The sequence below is a fragment of the Pongo abelii genome, chromosome 2 (genome assembly GCF_028885655.2).
Source record: "Pongo abelii isolate AG06213 chromosome 2, NHGRI_mPonAbe1-v2.0_pri, whole genome shotgun sequence".
NCBI lineage: Eukaryota > Metazoa > Chordata > Mammalia > Primates > Hominidae > Pongo > Pongo abelii.
In genome coordinates this window covers 155,645,763-155,667,304 of record NC_085928.1, presented here as the reverse complement: position 1 = coordinate 155,667,304, position 21,542 = coordinate 155,645,763, and the positions used below count along the sequence as shown (strand labels likewise).

Sequence of the window (21,542 nt, the reverse complement as noted above, 5' to 3'; positions counted from 1 at the left end):
GTGTGTGTGTATGTGTGTGTGTGTGTGTATGTGTGTGTGTGTGTGTGTCTGTGTGTGTGTACATGCTCGTGTGGATATGCATATGTGCCTGTGTATTATAGATACATATATCTTGATAAAATACATTAAAACTAATCAATACAGTAAAATTTAAAATATAATTTATTAACACATAACTACTTTAAAATATATGTATAAAAATTGAGAATATATTGCAATTCAATCAGTACTTCAAGTCAGTTCATTTAGTAAAAAGATTCTTAAAATCTAGTCAGGCATGGTGGTGCGTGCCTATAGTCCCAGCTATATGAGAGGCTGAGGATTGATTGATCCCAGGAGTTTGAGGCTGCAATGACCTGTGATCATGTCCTTGCACTCCAGCCTGGGCCAGAAAGTGAGACCCAGTCTCTAAAAAAAGAACAAAGATTCCCACAATGCAAAATGTTTAGTTTGGAGTGCTCAGGAAATTTTAAGAAGATGGCTCTGCTCCCCTCTGACTTGAGTTTTATCTTGATTAATGTGCTAAGTCTGATTTTTAAGAACTGGAAATATTATCATTGGTAGCCAATTGTAGAACCCTTGCTTATGCCAGATAATATTCTACTCACCATGCATATATTGTTATTATCTTCATAATAACCCTAAAAGACAGACATGGATACCATTTGATAGATGACTAAACTGAGTTACTAATTTAACTTGGCAAGAATAACATTACTATGAAGGGGCAAAGGCAGGATTGCAAGATGAATTATTCTGACAGACAGCTCACTGGCTTAGCACCTCAATGACTTTACTGGTGCCAGGTTGGAGTGAGTTTGGTATCTGTATCTGTTGTCACTGTCATCCTTCATTTTGGGTATCTGCTGACTTGGAGTAGATGAGGTTACTAGAAGTGTTGTAGCACTTGGAATATTACATCCATGAGAAATTTTGTAATGATGATACATACACATACACACACAGACACATGAATACAGACACACACACGTATTTTAAATTACTAGAGCCTATTTTCTCTTTTTAACCCAGATGAAGTTGTTTTAAAATTTGAAAATGGCAAAGCCAGAGCTAAGAATACATTTTATGAAACATTACCAGTGGCAATTAATGGAAATGGACCTACCAAGGTAAGTAACAGTTACTTTTATTTGGCTATTTCTTGGAGATAGACTATGGATTGATAAGTGGAATGTCATCTATTTTATTTTTAAAAATTTCTTTCAAAGACTTTATTTTGGTGCTAAAATAAAGACTTCATCTTTTACACAGTATATCATCTGGTTTTATACTAATTAATTAATCAAACTGATTTTTCCTCAGCAGAGTGATAGCCTTTTATTCTATTTATAGCACATTTGGCATTTTATTAAATAATAACAACTAACTTGGGAGTGAGCCACATTTCTCTCATACTGGGTATCGTTTCTCATTAGGAATTGCTCAGGACATTAAGAGATCATTTGTTTCACCTGACTTGCCGTTTTCTAAGTTAACAACACTGTTAAGATTGGGGTATTACAATATGGCCAGAAAGCTTCCTCTTTCTCTTATTTCATTAACTACAGTTAATGAAAGTGACATAATTTGACCAATAAAATTTTGGATGCCTTTCTGTTTCAAATGTATATAATTGAGCTTGCTAAAAATGTTATTGACTGCAAAATTTATAGATGAAAAGTTTGTTTTGCTTGGGTCCAATCAAGCTGGAACATAAATTGCATTGAAAAAATACAGTAATACTGTGCTTACAACAACCTTCTGACATGCTGAAATGCCTGGTTTAAGTACCTAGAAAAGGGATTAACAGATATTTGTTGTGGGAAGAAAATACTGGGGGATGTGGGCTTCTGTTCCAGAGGAGTGAGTGATCTGAATTCCAGGAAAAGCTATGTGAATAGAAAGAAATGCAAGGAAAACCCATGCTGGCAACTTCTGCTCCATCAAACTGAAAGAAGTAGATTCCTGTCTCTTCTAGTTAATCTTTCCTCTTTGGTTTTCATCCCATTCCAGCCTTCCTACAAAGCAATCTCTATCTTGTGCCCTCCTTCAGTCTCTATCTTATAATCAGTTTCCCCAGCTCTGTCATCTCCTCATTAGCATTTTAAAGACCAGTAAGTCTCCTCTGTCTTACAAACCAAACCAAACCAAGCCAACACAAGGTAGAACATCCTCTTCAATCCACACTGCCTTCCAGGCTGCACCTGGTTTTTCTCCTCCCCTTCACAGCCAAACTTTCTTAAAATATAGATAACTCACTGTCACTACTCAACCTCTTCCCATCACACTAAGAAATGCTCCTGTTAAGGTCCATTGTGAAATCTTTGTTGAGTAGTGGACATTGTTCAGCCCTTATCTTTATTTCACCTAAAGACAGCATTTGACAATTTGTTGATATCGTTTGGTCCTACTTGAATGCTCCTTCCCTTTGCTTCCACGATGCTCTGCTGCTTTGTCTATTTATTTTCTGGGCTTTCCTCTTCAATCTCTATTGTTCTTCAAAATATTTATTTTTAAAATTTTACAACTCAGTTTGTGTGCATGTAGTGACCCTCATCCTTACTGTTTTAGTAAATGTTCACAGGGGCCTGTCTGAGGCCTCTTCCTTTTCTTTTCCATATGCATTGTTGGGTAATTTGAGTCATTTCCTCATCAGTGAATTCTCTCAATGCTGGTGGTTTTCAAATCCTTGCTCTAATTCCTGTGTCTTTCCTAAGCTCCAGGTCAGAATACTCAAGTGGTAGATTTCTGTGTTACATATACCCAGAGATTAAGACTTGCAGCATTACCTCCCCTTATAACCCAGTGGTTAACCAGAACCTGGGTTTTGTTTTGGCTCTAGGCACTTCCCACTCCAAAAGCCCTCTGTTCTAACTCCTGTGCATGCTGGTTTTATCTGATTTTCTCAGTGGCCATAGCAACTTTCTTAGTTCAGGCCACCTGCAGCCTCCTTCTAGTAGCATTCACACCCCCAGCAGCCTGGAACTAGAGTATTCTGCCAAAGCAGAAACCCTGTCACTCTACTCACCTATATAATGATTTTCTGTGAACTTAGGTATGAAGTTGAAAATCCTCAACTTGTCTTACAAGGCTCTTTATGTTGCTCCTGCTTTAGTGGCCACCAATTTACCACCCCATTCATTCTCCCACTCCCAACCCTACACATTCACACCCTCTTCACATTCAATTTCTTCTCTTTTCTCCCTCTCCGCTCAGCAATACTACATTACTTTCAACTTCGCAGAAGTTTCATGTTGCTGTGTCTGCAAGTCTTCTGTACATGCTTTTTATATATCCTGGAATCCTCTCCCCCTAATTCCCACCTGCTGCATCTCTACCTGCTAAGTCCTTATCTTTTAGGTGTCAGTGCAGTCTTTACTTTTCGGGTCTCTTGTATGCTTTTGTAATATCTGGAACTACTTCTGTTACAGTATGTATCACACACTGGACAGGAATGGTATTTGCCTGTTTTCTGGTCTCTCTTACTAGGCCTTTGGTCTAGGAATTACAGAAATCTTACCTGTCTTGCTTACTTTTGTTTCCTCAGGGTCCAGCACATGTGTAGCGAATACTACACTTTCAACAAACTTAATTGAATGTTAGAGTCAGTAATCTAATGACCTAGCATTATTCTTGGGAGTAGTAAGGCAGATTATTTTCTGGCAGGGCAAAAGCATTATCAAATTACTATTGGTTGGCTGGGCATGGTGGCTCATGCCTGTAATCCCAGCACTTTGCAAGGCTTAGGTGGGTGGATCACTTGAGGTCAGGAGTTCAAGACCAGCCTGACCAACATGGTGAAACCCCGTCTCTACTAAAAATACAAAATTAGCTGGGGGTGGTGGCACATGCCTTTAATCCCAGCTACTTTAGAGGGCTGAGGCAGGAGAATCGCTTCAACCTGAGAGACAGAGGTTACAGTGAGCCAAGATCACGCCATTACTCTCCAGCCTGGGCAACAAGAGCAAAACTCTGTCTCAAAAAAAAAAAAAAAATTACTCTTGGTCACTGTAACTTTCCCTAGGCAAATTTGATAGATGAATCCCTTTACTATGTGTGTGTAGTCACTGTTTTAGCTGTCTGTGATACTGTCAGTGCCAGTTAGTCAAGAGCTGGTAGAACCCCACTTTTCCCATAACTACAGTGTTCTGTTCCTCCTTGGTAATATAATATTTTAATCAAATTTAGGCTGGTGCGGTGGTTCACGCCTCATGTCACTTTAGGAGGCTGAGGCAAGGCAGATCACTTGAGGCCAGGAGTTCGAGACTGGCCAGCATGGCGAAACCCTGTCTCTACTAAAAATACAAATTAAAAAAAAAAAAAAAAAGAAATTAGGCAGCTGCTTGTAATCTCAGCTACTTGGCAGGCTGAGGTACGAGAATTGCTTAAACCTGGGAGGCAGAGGTTGCAGTCAGCCAAGATCGGGCCACTGCACTCCAGCCTGGGCGACAAAGCGAGAGTGTGTCTCAAAAATTTAAATGTCTTTGAGGAGTGATTTTGGTTCTGAGAATTTAGTGATTATGGATAAGGCCTTATGTTCAGTGATTTCAACGTGATCACCAATTCCTTCCAAATTTCCAGGATGATGCTGACTGGAGCTTTAAAAAGTGACTAAAGGACACATCACAAGAAAAGGAGCACTAATCCTTAATCATTTAGAAAGACCTAGGTGTACTAAGAAATATTAAGTCTTCTTGGAAACATTTTCAGTTTGCACTATCACTGTTTCTGGCATTTCAAGCTATGTGATGCTCCTATTATGTTTTCTCTGATATGATCGTATCTAGTTCATTTTGTTATTCTATTAGACAATAAAATATGCAGTTTTATTATAAATATTATATTTGGTATAATACAAAAACTCGAGAAAATTTGAATATGTAAACATTTAATACTAATACTTTATAATATTAGGTTAAAGTTAAATAAATTCAAATGAGTATGTCACATATTCTTCTTATCCAGGCTGATAGGGAAAGCGGATTATTACAAACATTTTTTAACCTTTATAAAAGGTAGAAGGATTTTTTGGTATGATTTTTTGTAAGTTAGTTTTACTTATTATTTTGTTGAGTAATGGATGTTTATAATGATAGTGGTTTTGAGCCATAATATTGAACTAAACATTTAAGCAATTTTTTCATTAAAAATATATATAATCTATAAGTGGTGAAGTGATTATAGTATGTTGATGATACTAAAGTATAAAAAATGAGCTTATTTCCTACTTTCTCCAAATTTTATGCCATTAGAAAAAATAATTTTAACAATTTTAAATAATTTAAAAAATCATTTATACTGCCCTCCTATATGGCTTTAATTCATAGCTGCTTTCAGTTTTTATGTCTCCTTAGTATATATCTATGAACATTTATATTTTCATTTGTTTTCATAGTAGTATATAAATAATTGTGTGTTTCTTAATTAACATTTTATTTAAAACATATTTAGGTATTTTAAATAATTATTTTCATACTTGGTCTGTATAAATCTAATGTGAATCAATTTTTAGATAGAAACTGGTTTCTAATTTGAAGCTTTACTTTTTCTTGAAACCCATTTATTGTTAGTAATGTATAAGATGCATATTTTAATGTTCAGCCTTTTCTTTTAAATATGAAACAATATACATCTTAATTATGAATTTGGTAGCTTTTTAAAATTTTACTTTAAGTTCTTGGATACATGTGCTGAACGTACAGGTTTGTTGTACATAGGTATGCATGTGCTGTGGTGGTTTGCTGCACCTGTCAATCCGTCACCTAGGTTTTTAACTCTGCATGCATTATGTATTTGTCCTAATGCTCTCCCTCCCCTTTCCCTCCACCCCTCAACAGGCCCCAGTGTATGATGTTCCCCTCCCTGTGTCCATGAGTTCTCATTGTTCAGCTCCCACTTATGAGTGAGAACATGCAGTGTTTGTTTCCCGTTTCTGTGTTAGTTTGGTGAGGATGATGGTTTCCAGCTTCTTCCTTGTCCCTGAAAAGGACATGAACTCATTCTTTTTCATGGCTGCATAGTATTTCATGGTGTATATATGCCACATTTTCTTTATCCAGTCTATCATTGATGGGCATTTGGGTTGGTTCCAAGTCTTTGCTATTGTAAATAGTGCTGCAATAAACATACATGTGCATATTTCTTTATAGTAGAATGACTTATAATCCTTTGGATATATAACCTGTAATGAGATTACTGGGTCAAATGATATTTCTGGTTCTAGATCCTTGAGGAATCACTACGCTGTCTTCCACAATGGTTGAAATAATTTACACTCCCACCAGCAGCGTAAAAGCGTTCCTATTTCTCCATATCCTCACCAGCATCTGTTATTTCCAGACTTTAGTCATTGCCATTCTAACTAGCATGAGATGGTATCTCATTGTGGTTTTGATTTGCATTTCTCTGATGACCAGTGATGATGAGCTTTTTTTCATATGTTTGTTGGCCACATAAATGTCTTCTTTTGAGAAGTATCTGTTCATATCCTTTGCCCACTTTTTGATGGAGTGGTTTGTTTTTTTTCTTGTAAATTTGTTTAAGTTCCTTGTAGATTCTGGATATTGGATGGATAGATTGCAAAATTTTTTTCCCATTCTGTAGGTTGCCTGTTCACTCTGATGATAGTTTCTTTTGCAGAGCAGAAGTTCTTTAGTTTAATTAGATCCCATTTGCCAATTTTGGCTTTTGTTGCAATTGCTTCTGGTGTTTTAGTCATGAAGTCTTTGCCCATGCCTATGTCCTGAATGGTATTGCCTAGGTTCTCTTCTAGGGTTTTTATAGTTTTAGGTTTTAGGTTTGCCTTTAATCCATCTTGAGTTGATTTTTTATAAGGTGTAAGGAAGAGATCCAGTTTCTGTTTTCTGCATATGGCTAACCAGTTTTCCCAGCACTATTTATTAAATAGGGAATCCTTTCCCCATTGCTTGTTTTTGTCAGGTTTGTCAAAGATCAGATGGTTGTAGATGTGTGGTGTTATTTCTGAGGCCTCTGTTCTGTTCCATTGGTCTATATATCTGTTTTGTTACCAGTACCTTGCTGTTTTGGTTACTCTAGCCTTGTAGTATAGTTTGAAGTCAGGTAGCATGATGCCTCCAGCTTTGTTCTTTTTACTTAGGATTGTCTTGGCTATACGGGCTCTTTTTTGGTTCCATATGAAATTTAAAGTAGTTTTTTCTAGTTTTGCTAATAAAGTTAATGGTAGCTTGATGGGAATAGCATTGAATCTATAAATTACTTTGGACAGTTTGGCCATTTTCACAACATTAGGAGCATGGAATGTTTTTCCATTCGTTTGTGTTCTCTCTTATTTCCTTGAGCAGTGATTTGTAATTCTCCTTGAAGAGATCCTTCACGTCCCTTGTACGTTGTATTCCTAGGTATTTTATTTTCTTTGTAGCAGTTGTGTATGGGAGTTCACTCATAATTTGGCTCTCTGTCTATTATTGGTGTATAGGAATGCTTGCAATTTTTGCATATTGATTACAAAAGATAAACAGGAAGAGCTAATCACCTGATCTACACATGAACATAACTCATTTCTGAAACTGATTTGTAATAAAAATAGAGATGTTAATTTTGTGCATAAAAACTGTAGTACTTGGGTCACTGTGACCTTGAATAATTGGATATAATTTTTAAAAGGAAGAAAGAGGGAAAGGATTTGGGTGGAAAAGTTTCTCTGTCAATGAAAATGACATCATACTTGGAAACATTTTGATATTGTGAAAGAAGAATCAGGAAAATACTATCACCTAGTAGCCCAGGAGTGTCCAGAGCAGCCTAACTGCGTAAACAGCCTTCTGCACCATCTAGAGCTGCCAGCAAAAATGTCTCCAGTTTTCATGAGGAAAACAGATGTAAATGGGGGGTGGTGATGGTGGATAACCTCTGCCTGTGTGGTGAGAGTTCCAAAAGATGGAAGTTTCTAGTCAAAAGTAATGTTTCTAAAATATCTTAGTTATCTAGGAAACAAATGGAGATAAAAAGCAGAAGGTAGGAAAGTGACAAGTTTAATTCCGAAAACTAAAAGTGCTGTCTTTTATGCTCTAACATTTAAAAACTAGTGATCATTTTAATATTCATATAGGGATTCTAGTAGACAGATCAATAACTCATGTAATAAATTTTACATTTTTAATAAGATTTCTGAGATGGTGGAAATACCAGTCTTTATATACAATGGAGATTTTAGATATGGCCAAATATTTGGGAAATTTTTTCCGTCTTTTAAAAAAACTTTTTCTCAGGATATTTTAAACAAAACTATGCTTTTCACCCTTGCATATTCTTTATCTTTTTAAGAAATAATGCTAAATAGGGGATACATTTCCACATAGATATTTTTCCTTCAAAACCATGATATTTTGTAGAACACAAATGATTAATGTTTGCCTTTGTCATTTGACAACAGTAAAATATTTATTTTTGTTTTTATTATCAAGACACATTAAAATGACCACATTGACTCTTGAAATGTCGTTAATATCATGACTACATCTTTCCTGCCTTGTAATTTGTTTTCTGAATTATCCTGTAGTCTAGAAGAAATGTGAATGGCTTACTTGTCCATGTCTTCTAATTTTGCTGTAGAGATTAAATGTAGCTATATCTATAATATCTGTACAACACAAAGTTTTTCCCATTTTAAAGTTCTTGTTTCAGCAGTATTTGTTTCAGTGTTTCAGTACAGTAAGAATATTTGAACAGGATCCCAGATATTTGAGAGGAATCTGGCAAAATGGTACCCAACTACTTCATGTATTCCACACTTTAACATCCCCTTTAGGACTTCAAGAAGCTAGAAAACTCTAGTTGACACTTTTGTACATTTTTTTTTTTTTTTTTTTTTCTTTTTTTTTTTTTCTTTTATTGTAATTATTATTATTATTATTATACTTTAGGTTTTATGGTACATGTGCCCAATGTGCAGTAAGTTACATATGTATACATGTGCCATGCTGGTGCACTGCACCCACCAACTCGTCATCTAGCATTAGGTATATCTCCCAATGTTATCCCTCCCCCCTCCCCCCAACCCACAACAGTCCCTGAAGTGTGATGTTCCCCTTCCTGTGTCCATGTGTTCTCATTGTTCAATTCCCACCTATGAGTGAGAATATGCGGTGTTTGGTTTTTTGTTCTTGAGATAGTTTACTGAGAATGATGATTTCCAATTTCATCCATGTCCCTACAAAGGACATGAACTCATCATTTCTTATGGCTGCATAGTATTCCATGGTGTAGATGTGCCACATTTTCTTAATCCAGTCTATCATTGTCGGACATTTGGGTTGGTTCCAAGTCTTTGCTATTGTGAATAATGCCGCAATAAACATACGTGTGCATGTGTCTTTATAGCAGCATGATTTATAGTCCTTTGGGTATATACCCAGTAATGGGATGGCTGGGTCAAATGGAATTTCTAGTTCTAGATCCCTGAGGAATCGCCACACTGACTTCCACAAGGGTTGAACTAGTTTACAGTCCCACCAACAGTGTAAAAGTGTTCCTATTTCTCCACATCCTCTCCAGCACCTGTTGTTTCCTGACTTTTTAATGATCGCCATTCTAACTGGTGTGAGATGGTATCTCATTGTGGTTTTGATTTGCATTTCTCTGATGGCCAGTGATGGTGAGCATTTTTTCATGTGTCTTTTGGCTGCATAAATGTCTTCTTTTGAGAAGTGTCTGTTCATGTCCTTCGCCCACTTTTTGATGGGGTTGTTTGTTTTTTTCTTGTAAATTTGTTGGAGTTCATTGTAGATTCTGGATATTAGCCCTTTGTCAGATGAGTAGGTTGCGAAAATTTTCTCCCATTTTGTAGGTTGCCTGTTCACTCTGATGGTAGTTTCCTTTGCTGTGCAGAAGCTCTTTAGTTTAATTAGATCCCATTTGTCAATTTTGGCTTTTGTTGCCATTGCTTTTGGTGTTTTAGACATGAAGTCCTTGCCCATGCCTATGTCCTGAATGGTATTGCCTAGGTTTTCTTCTAGGGTTTTTATGGTTTTAGGTCTAACATTTAAGTCTTTAATCCATCTTGAATTGATTTTTGTATAAGGTGTAAGGAAGGGATCCAGTTTCAGCTTTCTACATATGGCTAGCCAGTTTTCCCAGCACCATTTATTAAATAGGGAATCCTTTCCCCATTTCTTGTTTTTGTCAGGTTTGTCAAAGATCAGATGGTTGTAGATATGTGGCATTATTTCTGACGGCTCTGTTCTGTTCCATTGATCTATATCTCTGTTTTGGTACCAGTACCATGCTGTTTTGGTTACTGTAGCCTTGTAGTATAGTTTGAAGTCAGGTAGCGTGATGCCTCCAGCTTTGTTCTTTTGGCTTAGGATTGACTTGGCGATGCGGGCTCTTTTTTGGTTCCATATGAACTTTAAAGTAGTTTTTTCCAATTCTGTGAAGAAAGTCATTGGTAGCTTGATGGGGATGGCATTGAATCTGTAAATTACCTTGGGAAGGATGGCCATTTTCATGATATTGATTCTTCCTACCCATGAGCATGGAATGTTCTTCCATTTGTTTGTATCCTCTTTTATTTCCTTGAGCAGTGGTTTGTAGTTCTCCTTGAAGAGGTCTTTGACATCCCTTGTAAGTTGGATTCCTAGGTATTTTATTCTCTTTGAAGCAATTGTGAATGGGAGTTCACTCATGATTTGGCTCTCTGTTTGTCTGTTATTGATGTATAAGAATGCTTGTGATTTTTGCACATTGATTTTGTATCCTGAGACTTTGCTGAAGTTGCTTATCAGCTTAAGGAGATTTTGGACTGAGACAATGGGGTTTTCTAGATATACTATCATGTCATCTGCAAACAGGGACAATTTGACTTCCTCTTTTCCTAATTGAATACCCTTGATTTCCTTCTCCTGCCTAATTGCCCTGGCCAGAACTTCCAACACTATGTTGAATAGAAGTGGCGAGAGAGGGCATCCCTGTCTTGTGCCAGTTTTCAAAGGGAATGCTTTCAGTTTTTGCCCATTCAGTATGATATTGGCTGTGGGTTTGTCATAAATAGCTCTTATTATTTTGAGATACGTCCCATCAATTCCTAATTTATTGAGAGTTTTTAGCATGAAGGGTTGTTGAATTTTGTCAAAGGCCTTTTCTGCATCTATTGAGATAATCATGTGGTTTTTGTCTTTGGTTCTGTTTATATGCTGGATTACATTTATTGATTTGCGTATATTGAACCAGCCTTGCATCCCAGGGATGAAGCCCACTTGATCATGGTGGATAAGCTTTTTGATGTGCTGCTGGATTCTGTTTGCCAGTATTTTATTGAGGATTTTTGCATCAATGTTCATCAAGGATATTGGTCTAAAATTCTCTTTTTTTGTTGTGTCTCTGCCAGGCTTTGGTATCAGGATGATGCTGGCCTCATAAAATGAGTTAGGGAGGATTCCCTCTTTTTCTATTGATTGGAATAGTTTCAGAAGGAATGGTACCAGCTCCTCCTTGTACCTCTGGTAGAATTCGGCTGTGAACCCATCTGGTCCTGGACTTTTTTTGGTTGGTAAGCTATTGATTATTGCCATAATTTCAGCTCCTGTTATTGGTCTATTCAGAGATTGAACTTCTTCTTGGTTTAGTCTTGGGAGGGTGTATGTGTTGAGGAATTTATCCATTTCTTCTAGATTTTCTAGTTTATTTGCATAGAGGTGTTTGTAATATTCTCTGATGGTAGTTTGTATTTCTGTGGGATCGGTGGTGATATCCCCTTTATCATTTTTTATTGCATCTATTTGATTCTTCTCTCTTTTTTTCTTTATTAATCTTGCTAGCGGTCTATCAATTTTGTTGATCCTTTCAAAAAACCAGCTCCTGGATTCATTGATTTTTTGAAGGGTTTTTTGTGTCTCTATTTCCTTCAGTTCTGCTCTGATTTTAGTTATTTCTTGCCTTCTGCTAGCTTTTGAATGTGTTTGCTCTTGCTTTTCTAGTTCTTTTAATTGTGATGTTAGGGTGTCAATTTTGGATCTTTCCTGCTTTCTCTTGTGGGCATTTAGTGCTATAAATTTCCCTCTACACACTGCTTTGAATGCATCCCAGAGATTCTGGTATGTTGTGTCTTGGTTCTCGTTGGTTTCAAAGAACATCTTTATTTCTGCCTTCATTTCGTTATGTACCCAGTAGTCATTCAGGAGCAGGTTGTTCAGTTTCCACGTAGTTGAGCGGTTTTGAGTGAGATTCTTAATCCTGAGTTCTAGCTTGATTGCACTGTGATCTGAGAGACAGTTTGTTACAATTTCTGTTCTTTTACATTTATTGAGGAGAGCTTTACTTCCAAGGATATGGTCAATTTTGGAATAGGTGTGGTGTGGTGCTGAAAAAAATGTATATTCTGTTGATTTGGGGTGGAGAGTTCTGTAGATGTCTATTAGGTCTGCTTGGTGCAGAGCTGAGTTCAATTCCTGGGTATCCTTGTTGACTTTCTGTCTCGTTGATCTGTCTAATGTTGACAGTGGGGTGTTAAAGTCTCCCATTATTAATGTGTGGGAGTCTAAGTCTCTTTGTAGGTCACTCAGGACTTGCTTTATGAATCTGGGTGCTCCTGTATTGGGTGCATATATATTTAGGATAGTTAGCTCTTTTTGTTGAATTAATCCCTTTACCATTATGTAATGGCCTTCTTTGTCTCTTTTGATCTTTGTTGGTTTAAAGTCTGTTTTATCAGAGACTAGGATTGCAACCCCTGCCTTTTTGTGTTTTCCATTTGCTTGGTAGATCTTCCTCCATCCTTTTATTTTGAGCCTATATGTGTCTCTGCACGTGAGATGGGTTTCCTGAATACAGCACACTGATGGGTCTTGAGTCTTTATCCAATTTGCCAGTCTGTGTCTTTTAATTGGACCATTTAGTCCATTTACATTTAAAGTTAATATTGTTATGTGTGAATTTGATCCTGTCATTATGATGTTAGCTCGATGTTTTGCTCGTTAGTTGATGCAGTCTCTTCCTAGTCTCAATGGTCTTTACATTTCGGTATGATTTTGCAGTGGCTGGTACCGGTTGTGCCTTTCCATGTTTAGCGCTTCCTTCAAGAGCTCTTTTAGGGCAGGCCTGGTGGTGACAAAATCTCTCAGCATTTGCTTGTCTGTAAAGTATTTTATTTCTCCTTCACTTATGAAGCTTAGTTTGGCAGGATATGAAATTCTAGGTTGAAAATTCTTTTCTTTAAGAATGTTGAATATTGGCCCCCACTCTCTTCTGGCTTGTAGGGTTTCTGCCGAGAGATCCGCTGTTAGTCTGATGGGCTTCCCTTTGATGGTAACCCGTCCTTTCTCTCTGGCTGCCCTTAACATTTTTTCCTTCATTTCAACTTTGGTGAATCTGACAATTATGTGTCTTGGAGTTGCTCTTCTCGAAGAGTATCTTTGTGGCGTTCTCTGTATTTCCTGAATCTGAATGTTGGCCTGCCTTGCTAGATTGGGGAAGTTCTCCTGGATGATATCCTGCAGAGTGTTTTCCAACTTGTTTCCATTCTCCCCATCACTTTCAGGTACACCAATCAGACGTAGATTTGGTCTTTTCACATAGTCCCACATTTCTTGGAGGCTTTGCTCGTTTCTTTTTATTCTTTTTTCTCTAAACTTCCCTTCTCGCTTCATTTCATTCATTTCATCTTCCAGGGCTGATACCCTTTCTTCCATTTGATCGCATCGGCTCCTGAGGCTTCTGCATTCTTCACGTAGTTCTCGAGCCTTGGTTTTCAGCTCCATCAGCTCCTTTAAGCACTTCTCTGTATTGGTTATTCTAGTTATACATTCTTCTAAATTTTTTTCAAAGTTTTCAACTTCTTTGCCTTTGGATTGAATATCCTCCCGTAGCTCGGAGTAATTTGATCGTCTGAAGCCTTCTTCTCTCAGCTCGTCAAAGTCATTCTCCGTCCAGCTTTGTTCCGTTGCTGGTGAGGAACTGCGTTCCTTTGGAGGAGGAGAGGTACTCTGGTTTTTAGAGTTTCCAGTTTTTCTGCTCTGTTTTTTCCCCATCTTTGTGGTTTTATCTACTTTTGGTCTTTGATGATGGTGATGTACAGATGGGTTTTTGGTGTGGATGTCCTTTCTGTTAGTTTTCCTTCTAACAGACAGAACCCTCAGCTGCAGGTCTGTTGGAGTACCTGGCCGGCCGTGTGAGGTGTCAGTCTGCCCCTGCTGGGGGGTGCCTCCCAGTTAGGCTGCTCGGGGGTCAGGGGTCAGGGACCCACTTGAGGAGGCAGTCAGCCCGTTCTCAGATCTCCAGCTGCGTGCTGGGAGAACCACTGCTCTCCTCACAGCTGTCAGACAGGGACATTTAAGTCTGCAGAGGTTACTGCTGTCTTTTTGTTTGTCTGTGCCCTGCCCCCAGAGGTGGAGCCTACAGAGGCAGGCAGGCAGGCCTCCTTGAGCTGTGGTGGGCTCCACCCAGTTCAAGCTTCCAGGCTGCTTTGTTTACCTAAGCGAGCCTGGGCAATGGCGGGCGCCCCTCCCCCAGCCTCGCTGCCGACTTGCTGCTTGATCTCAGACTGCTGTGCTAGCAATCAGCGAGACTCCGTGGGCGTAGGACCCTCTGAGCCAGGTGCGGGCTATACTCTCCTGGGGCACCGTTTCCTAAGCCCGTCGGAAAAGCACAGTATTCGGGTGGGAGTGGCCCGATTTTCCAGGTGCCATCTGTCACCTCTGGAAGGGGAACTCCCTGACCCCTTGCGCTTCCCGAGTGAGGCAATGCCTCGCCCCTGCTTCGGCTGGCGCACGGTGCGCTCACCCACTGACCTGCGCCCACTGTCTGGCACTCCCTAGTGAGATGAACACGGTACCTCAGATGGAAATGCAGAAATCACCCGTCTTCTGCGTCGCTCGCGCTGGGAGCTGTAGACCGGAGCTGTTCCTATTCGGCCATCTTGGCTCCTCCTTTGTACATTTTTTGATCCCCATGTTTAACATGGACTTTTTTCTTTTGATTTCATTTTACCTTTCCAATGAAAAATTATTGATCATATAATGATAATAGGGATTTTAGGTGCTTTTTAATAGCATGAGGCAAAATTATAGTTTGTGGAAAGAAAATTTAAAAAACCTATTAATATAAATGCTCATACCACTACTGGGTATTAAAATTGCAGAAGATGTAGTAATTTCACTTACTATTTACTCAGCAGGATTTTGCCTAACATGTTCAAATTCTAGGGATATTAAATATTTTGTTTGAGGGTTCAGAGCAAATCTAAGTGTGTCGACCTCCGTCACCTATCCTTCTTCCCTCACACCACCCCTCCCCAAAACACAGAAGAGCACAGATTTTTTTTTTTTTTTTTTTTACAGTTAAAATGAATGCCAATAGCTGTTTAAGGACAGATACCTCACAAGGGGGATCCTCAGAGAGATCTGAAAGAAAATGTGTAGAGAAATAGTATTGTACTTTAGCTTACTGTCACTAGGATTTGTCAGGTGACTGTTATTAGTGGTTGCCCTAGATCTATTTTGATCTGCAAGCTGTCTTTTCCTGAATCAGTACCCCTGAATCACTGCCCAGAAGCTTAGCTTATAGTAACATAGTTTCCTGGAAGAGCTTAGTGTCTTTTGGTGACAAAGCTTACTTAGTATTTATTTTGTGTGGCGTTGTGTTAGTTAGAGGTCACATTACTACTGCCCCATTTACTGTAGGTGTCTGTGCTCAGCCTTTAAACAGGTTTATCTTATTACTAAATTACTATTCATGTGACTCTTATTTGTATTTTTCCTAATAAGTCTCACTAGCCCATTTAAAACTCTATTTCATTGTTTGCTTTTTCTTTTTTATCATTCTTTCTGGTATTATATCTAATATAATATGAAATAAAATGACCTTTATGATTTATAAGACTTTTTTTGACATTGCTAGACATACTTTGTCCTGCTTTACAATTCATATCCTGGAGAAAACTATTCAGTTTGCACCTACAGATGATATATTAGTAGAATTACTAAAGGAATATACCTGCTGCAGAAAACATGCTTTTAAATTAGATGATTATAGAATGAAACCACACTGATGAGAGGCCTGCCTTCATTAATAACCTTTTCCTTCATTTACAAGATTCTCCTGAATTATTTTGGAAACTATGTACCCAATTCATGGACACAGGATAATGGCTGCACTCTTTGTGAATTCGATACGGTCGACTTGTCTGCAGTAGATGTAAGTGGAATTGATTATGTGTGAAATGTAGTAATAGAAAGTACATTGTCATGAAATACTGTGATTTATAGGAAAAGCAAATTATTTTATAGTTTTGATTTTATGATAGATAACGGGGAGATAGTGTTAAAACATGATGATTCAGCCATTTGCTAGATTTGTGTTTCAGAACTGTTTTTTGAAAGAAAAACCAGCTAATGATTGAACCTAATGAAAGAGTCCTGTGGTTAACATTTAATAGCTTACTACGATTGGGTGCTCTTGTGTTTAGTCTGTTAGCTTAGTCAAAGCATTGAGAAAAAATCATTACAAGGCTTCAGCATTTTTATTGACTAATTTTATCTGTGCTGGATTTTCAAAATTGGTATGTAAAAATTAATACTACCTGATTATATAACAAACGACTGTTCTAACTACTTTACATATAATAACTCATTTAAACTTCACAAAACTCCTAAAGTAGGTAGTACAATTGACTCAGTTTTACAGACGAGAAAACTGAGGTGCATAAATGTAAGTAACGTGTTTAAGGGCACACAATTTTAAGTGTTGGAGGTGAGATTTGAATATAGGGAGTCTGGCTCCAGACTACTGTATGTTCTTGACACTGCATTTTTACCTGTGTGATGTGTATATTCTAGGCATGGTGCTACTTGTATGTATTTCATAGATAGTTATATTTTATCATTCATGTTTTGAGAGTGAACAAAGAGTTGAAAATATTCATTATTAATCTATAAAACATTTTTATGTATCTTTGTTCTAACATCAGCCAGAGCTGATATCCTACGATAACATTTTTCTTCCAAAAAATTGCTCACATAACTTGGAAGATTGTATGTATGAAGCGTTGATTCTAGGGAGTTTTGTCATTAAGACTGATTTTTTCCTTCATTCACCGTAAGTTCATTGAGTATCTACAGCAGCCAGAAACGTAGAAGCAATATAGGCAAAAATAAAGCTCTTAGGAATATGGTACTACTAACTCCTGAACCCATGCAAATGCAAAATACTTTTACTGTAATATGTTCAAGCTTCTGAATTAAATAGTTTCTATTCTTATCATTGTCTGAAAGGAGTATAAAGAGTAACTTGTGTACATGTAGGAGCTTATGAATAGAGCCCTATTTTACTTGAAAGTATGGTTTTTGGCCAGTCTCTCAGATAGCAAACTGTTTCCTATCTGGAAAGAATGCCAGAATATTTCTGAATGAAGCTGCATCATGAAGACGTTTAAAAATTTATCCTGATCTTTTTTTGCCGAAAGTAGTGTTGTCTTCTGGAGGGCAAGTTAATACTTTTTATGTTTTGTTTCCTTTTATATAAACTTTCTGGTGCAAAGATAGAAAAATATTTATATTAACATTTTTTCTTTTTGCATGTAGGATTATGTAATTTAATACTTAAGCTGTTTTGTCTTACAGCTTATTAAAATGTGATAGAAAGGAAAACTATTCATTCCATTATGCACAATAAAATTACGTGCTATATACAGCTGTTTTTCAATAGGGATATAAAAATTAAAATTCTGTAGGTAGTTAAATCCCAATCCTATCATAATGTTAGATGTGGGCCATAGGCATGTTTCTTTATATGTAAAGTCATAGTGATTATCTCAGAGTATTGGTAGGAATGTTAAATGAAATTTTACACACACATATATATGAATATATAAAACAAATATATAAATGATATTTTATTTGTATAAATTTAATATACATATACGAAGTGGTCAGTCTTCAATAAATGTTAACTGTTATACTGTTGTTGTTATATAAACTTGAACTTAGGTTATTGGTGATGTAGTGGATTGAAACCCAGCACTTTACCCTCAAATATATGTGTTCTGGGTTACTTAAATTTATCTAAATCTCATTTCCTCATGTGCAAATTTGGGAAAATAACCTCTAAGGCTTTTATGCAAATTAAATGAAATGCGTCATCTCATTTGATAAAGGAGAGTTGTGACCTACTTTTAAAATTATTTTTCCTATTAAATCGAGAACTACTAGAGAGTAGATATTTTGTGTTCTTTGTATTTGTTTATTCATTTAATAATAAATATTTGGGCAAGTGAATGAATAGATGAAGAAATATGATAGTGTACAAGGTGTACTTTTATGTGAGCATATGTTATTATACAGATAATGGAGGAATGTGTGAGGTACCGTGTATGAAAAAATGGAAGAAGGTTGCTAATTCAGCACTTAATGTATAAGGTATTTAAAAATATTTGTAATTCTTTTGTTCAGACTTTAAGACATGGCTTTAGTAAGACATTATAAACAAGTCTTCTATAGATTTCTGGTCATGACACTGTTACATGGGCGTTTACTTATGTTTCTGTCTTCCCCATCTACTTGTAAGTCTTTCAAGCCAGGAACTTTCATTCCTTTTGCCAAATATTGCCCATCATGTGGATTGGAATGTATAATGGCTATTTCAGAATTGTTTGTGCAATTAATGAAGGATAAACTCCACACCAAAACATATCTAAAGAGAACTTAAGAAAATATATTAAAATATATACATTAAGATAAGATATATTAATATTAATGAAAGAAAACAGCTCTCCTTATACATAATATAATAATGAAAGGAAATAAAAGGATAAAGTCTCAGGTCTCCCATGATTGCTTTTTATATGCTCAGAATTAAGCCGTGAACTTTAAGCTGTGGAAACAAAAAGAGAAACACAATTAGTATTTGGTTTCTTAGACGAAGCTTTCAAAATAGCTTTCAGATGTGAAGAAGTTTCTGCAAGGGCTATTTTAAAGGAAGCATTGACTAGTAGTGTAGGCAGTACCATGAATTACATTCATGTAATAACTATGATAATTTCATCTTTAAACCTAACTCATAACCAAGATGGGATTCAGTAAAATCACTTTGATGGGGGGGGCCAAAAAAATTGGTTTCAAGTGTTAGAGAACTGCCATGGGGCAGTTCAAATTTAGCAGATTATGTTGAATTGGTATTCTAGTATTTTTTATGTCATGCTGATTAAGATTTGAATAAAATTTAAAATAAAACTATACTAATGATAATTTTATTTTTATGTTTGGTGTAAAACAAAGGTCCATCCAAACGTATCAATAGGTGTTTTTATTGAGCAACCAACCCCTTTTCTACCTCGGTTTCTGGACATATTGTTGACACTGGATTACCCAAAAGAAGCACTTAAACTTTTTATTCATAACAAAGTAAGTATTTGAGAAATGAATATTTTGTGTCAAAACTATTTTTGGTCTTTTTTGGAACTCTTTGTTATTTATGTCTAATAAAATTCATTGGGTTAAGTTCAGTGGAGGATTTTTGGAGTAATTACAGCCCTGCCTTTTTAGGACCTAAGGATTTTAGAGTCTAGAGACTAGCACCACAATATTGATATGAGCCACATGAAACTGCCAGTTTCTGTAGATCAAAAATGGCTGAATATTAGCCATCATCATATAGCTTAAATTAATACATAATCAAGGAGATTCAAAGGGCCTTAAATCCCTTTGCCTTTGGGTTAGTTCTGGTACTTTCTTCTATAGAATTGGTCATTAAATTGTTTGTGATTTAAGACAATAACATATCATAAGAACTTGAAACAGTTTCCAGATAGAGTACTGTTTTGATTAATCACACAAGGGTATGCCATTCCCCAAAGGATTTTGATACTGTCATTTTCTTCAAAAATATTCAGAGCCTCCTACATACCTCCCACATATTATCCAAACTTGAAGATATTTTTCCTCAGTATTTTTACAGTTATTTCTTGTCTACTAAAACCAATGGTATTTAACATTGTCTAGAAAAACTCAATAGCTGTGAAGTGTGCGATTTTTTCTCTTCTGTCCTAATACTGTTTGTTTACCATTGTTCTTTTTTCCTAATGTAAATGTCAGCTAACCATTCACATTTTCCAGAGAATATTTTAACTGCAGAAAACTAGCTTAAATGGATTTAAAATGGTGAAAAATTGAGCATTTGCTTTGTAAAATATGTTGTAATGTATATACTTTCACTAAATTATTTTGTTTTTATGTATTGTCTTTTATTTATATTTTCCCTGCTTTCATGGGGCCTTAAAATCCTTGATGGCGGAAGTTTTTGTCTTATCTTCGGTTATTTAGTATTAACTCTATGTTGCTTTTATGTGATAAGTTATTTTAAAAATCTGCAAAAAGCAACAGCTTTTCAGAAAACTTAGAGACTTGACAAATAAAAATCTCTGAAATGCTCTAATGATGGAGACAGATAATCTTATCTGAATTTTAGCACAGCCGAATCACACTAAAATTGGTAACTTTTATGTTGATGGTTTTCCCATTAATCTATCCATAGAATTTTGTTAAATTTTTCCTTTTTTTGGTAAATAAAAAAATTTATTATATGTGACCATTTATTTTACTCTGGTTTCAAAGAGTATTTTGTAAAATGTGATTGTTTAAATTTGTAACTCAGATTGATGGCTATTATGCTTAGTAGACATTTTTTCTAGATATTTTACAACATATATCTAGATTTCCAGGCTACAGGCCATGTTTTTCTTCTCCAATTGGAAACATTTTATATTACTAAGGATTTAAGTATTTATGCAAACACCTATTAAAGATTTAAGTATTTATACAAATACTTGTCTAGCAGTAGATATTGACAGAATTTTGAAGCATCTTCTCTTTAAGAATATTGATATATATGTATTTAAGATTATTCATGTGACATTTAAGTGATATTTAAATATACCATGTTTAATATGTTTATTATTTTATATGTAATTGAATATCTGAATTGTAGAATTCATGACCTTGAATGTGAAGCACTTTCTACATATGAATACTTCAGTCATCTTATTGTCTTATTCTCTAATTTTTGATTTTTAAAATATGTTACAGGAAGTTTATCATGAAAAGGACATCAAGGTATTTTTTGATAAAGCTAAGCATGAAATCAAAACTATAAAAATAGTAGGACCAGAAGAAAATCTAAGTCAAGCAGAAGCCAGAAACATGGGAATGTATGTTTTAATAAATTAAAATTAAATTAAATTATTTTACTAAGGAAACTTTAAGAAAAAATAAACTTTTAAATTAAAATTGTTATGCCAAATTTGGGTGTCTCAAACTATTTGTTTGTGTATGCAGTAGCCAACTTAGTCTGTGTCTATGTTTGTATGTATTTATACATAAAGGGCTGTAGAAGTTACTTATGTTTTTCTTTTAATGGCTACAAGTCAACATATTTAATCAAATGATGAATCAAAGTAAGATCAATTTTTTTTAAAGGCAGATAAATGAATAGCATGACTTTCATAGCAGTGACTTAAATTTAAGTGTACACTCTGAAGGTTGTGTGTGGTAAAAGTGTGTTTTTAGGCTGTGGGGGAA

At 36.1% G+C, this 21,542-nt stretch overlaps 1 protein-coding gene across 4 annotated transcripts in view; it reads left to right on the top strand.

Annotated features, from left to right (window-relative positions):
• PLOD2 (procollagen-lysine,2-oxoglutarate 5-dioxygenase 2) overlaps window positions 1–21,542 on the top strand; it is a 105,488-nt gene that overhangs the window by 66,904 nt on the left and 17,042 nt on the right. For all 4 annotated transcript variants that reach the window (XM_024244902.3, XM_024244900.3, XM_024244901.3 and 1 more), the window contains exons 7-10: window positions 1,033–1,130; window positions 16,066–16,167; window positions 19,245–19,370; window positions 21,051–21,172. In XM_024244902.3, the coding sequence (XP_024100670.1) occupies window positions 1,033–1,130; window positions 16,066–16,167; window positions 19,245–19,370; window positions 21,051–21,172 (448 nt within the window). The remainder of the gene's footprint in view (window positions 1–1,032; window positions 1,131–16,065; window positions 16,168–19,244; window positions 19,371–21,050; window positions 21,173–21,542) is intronic.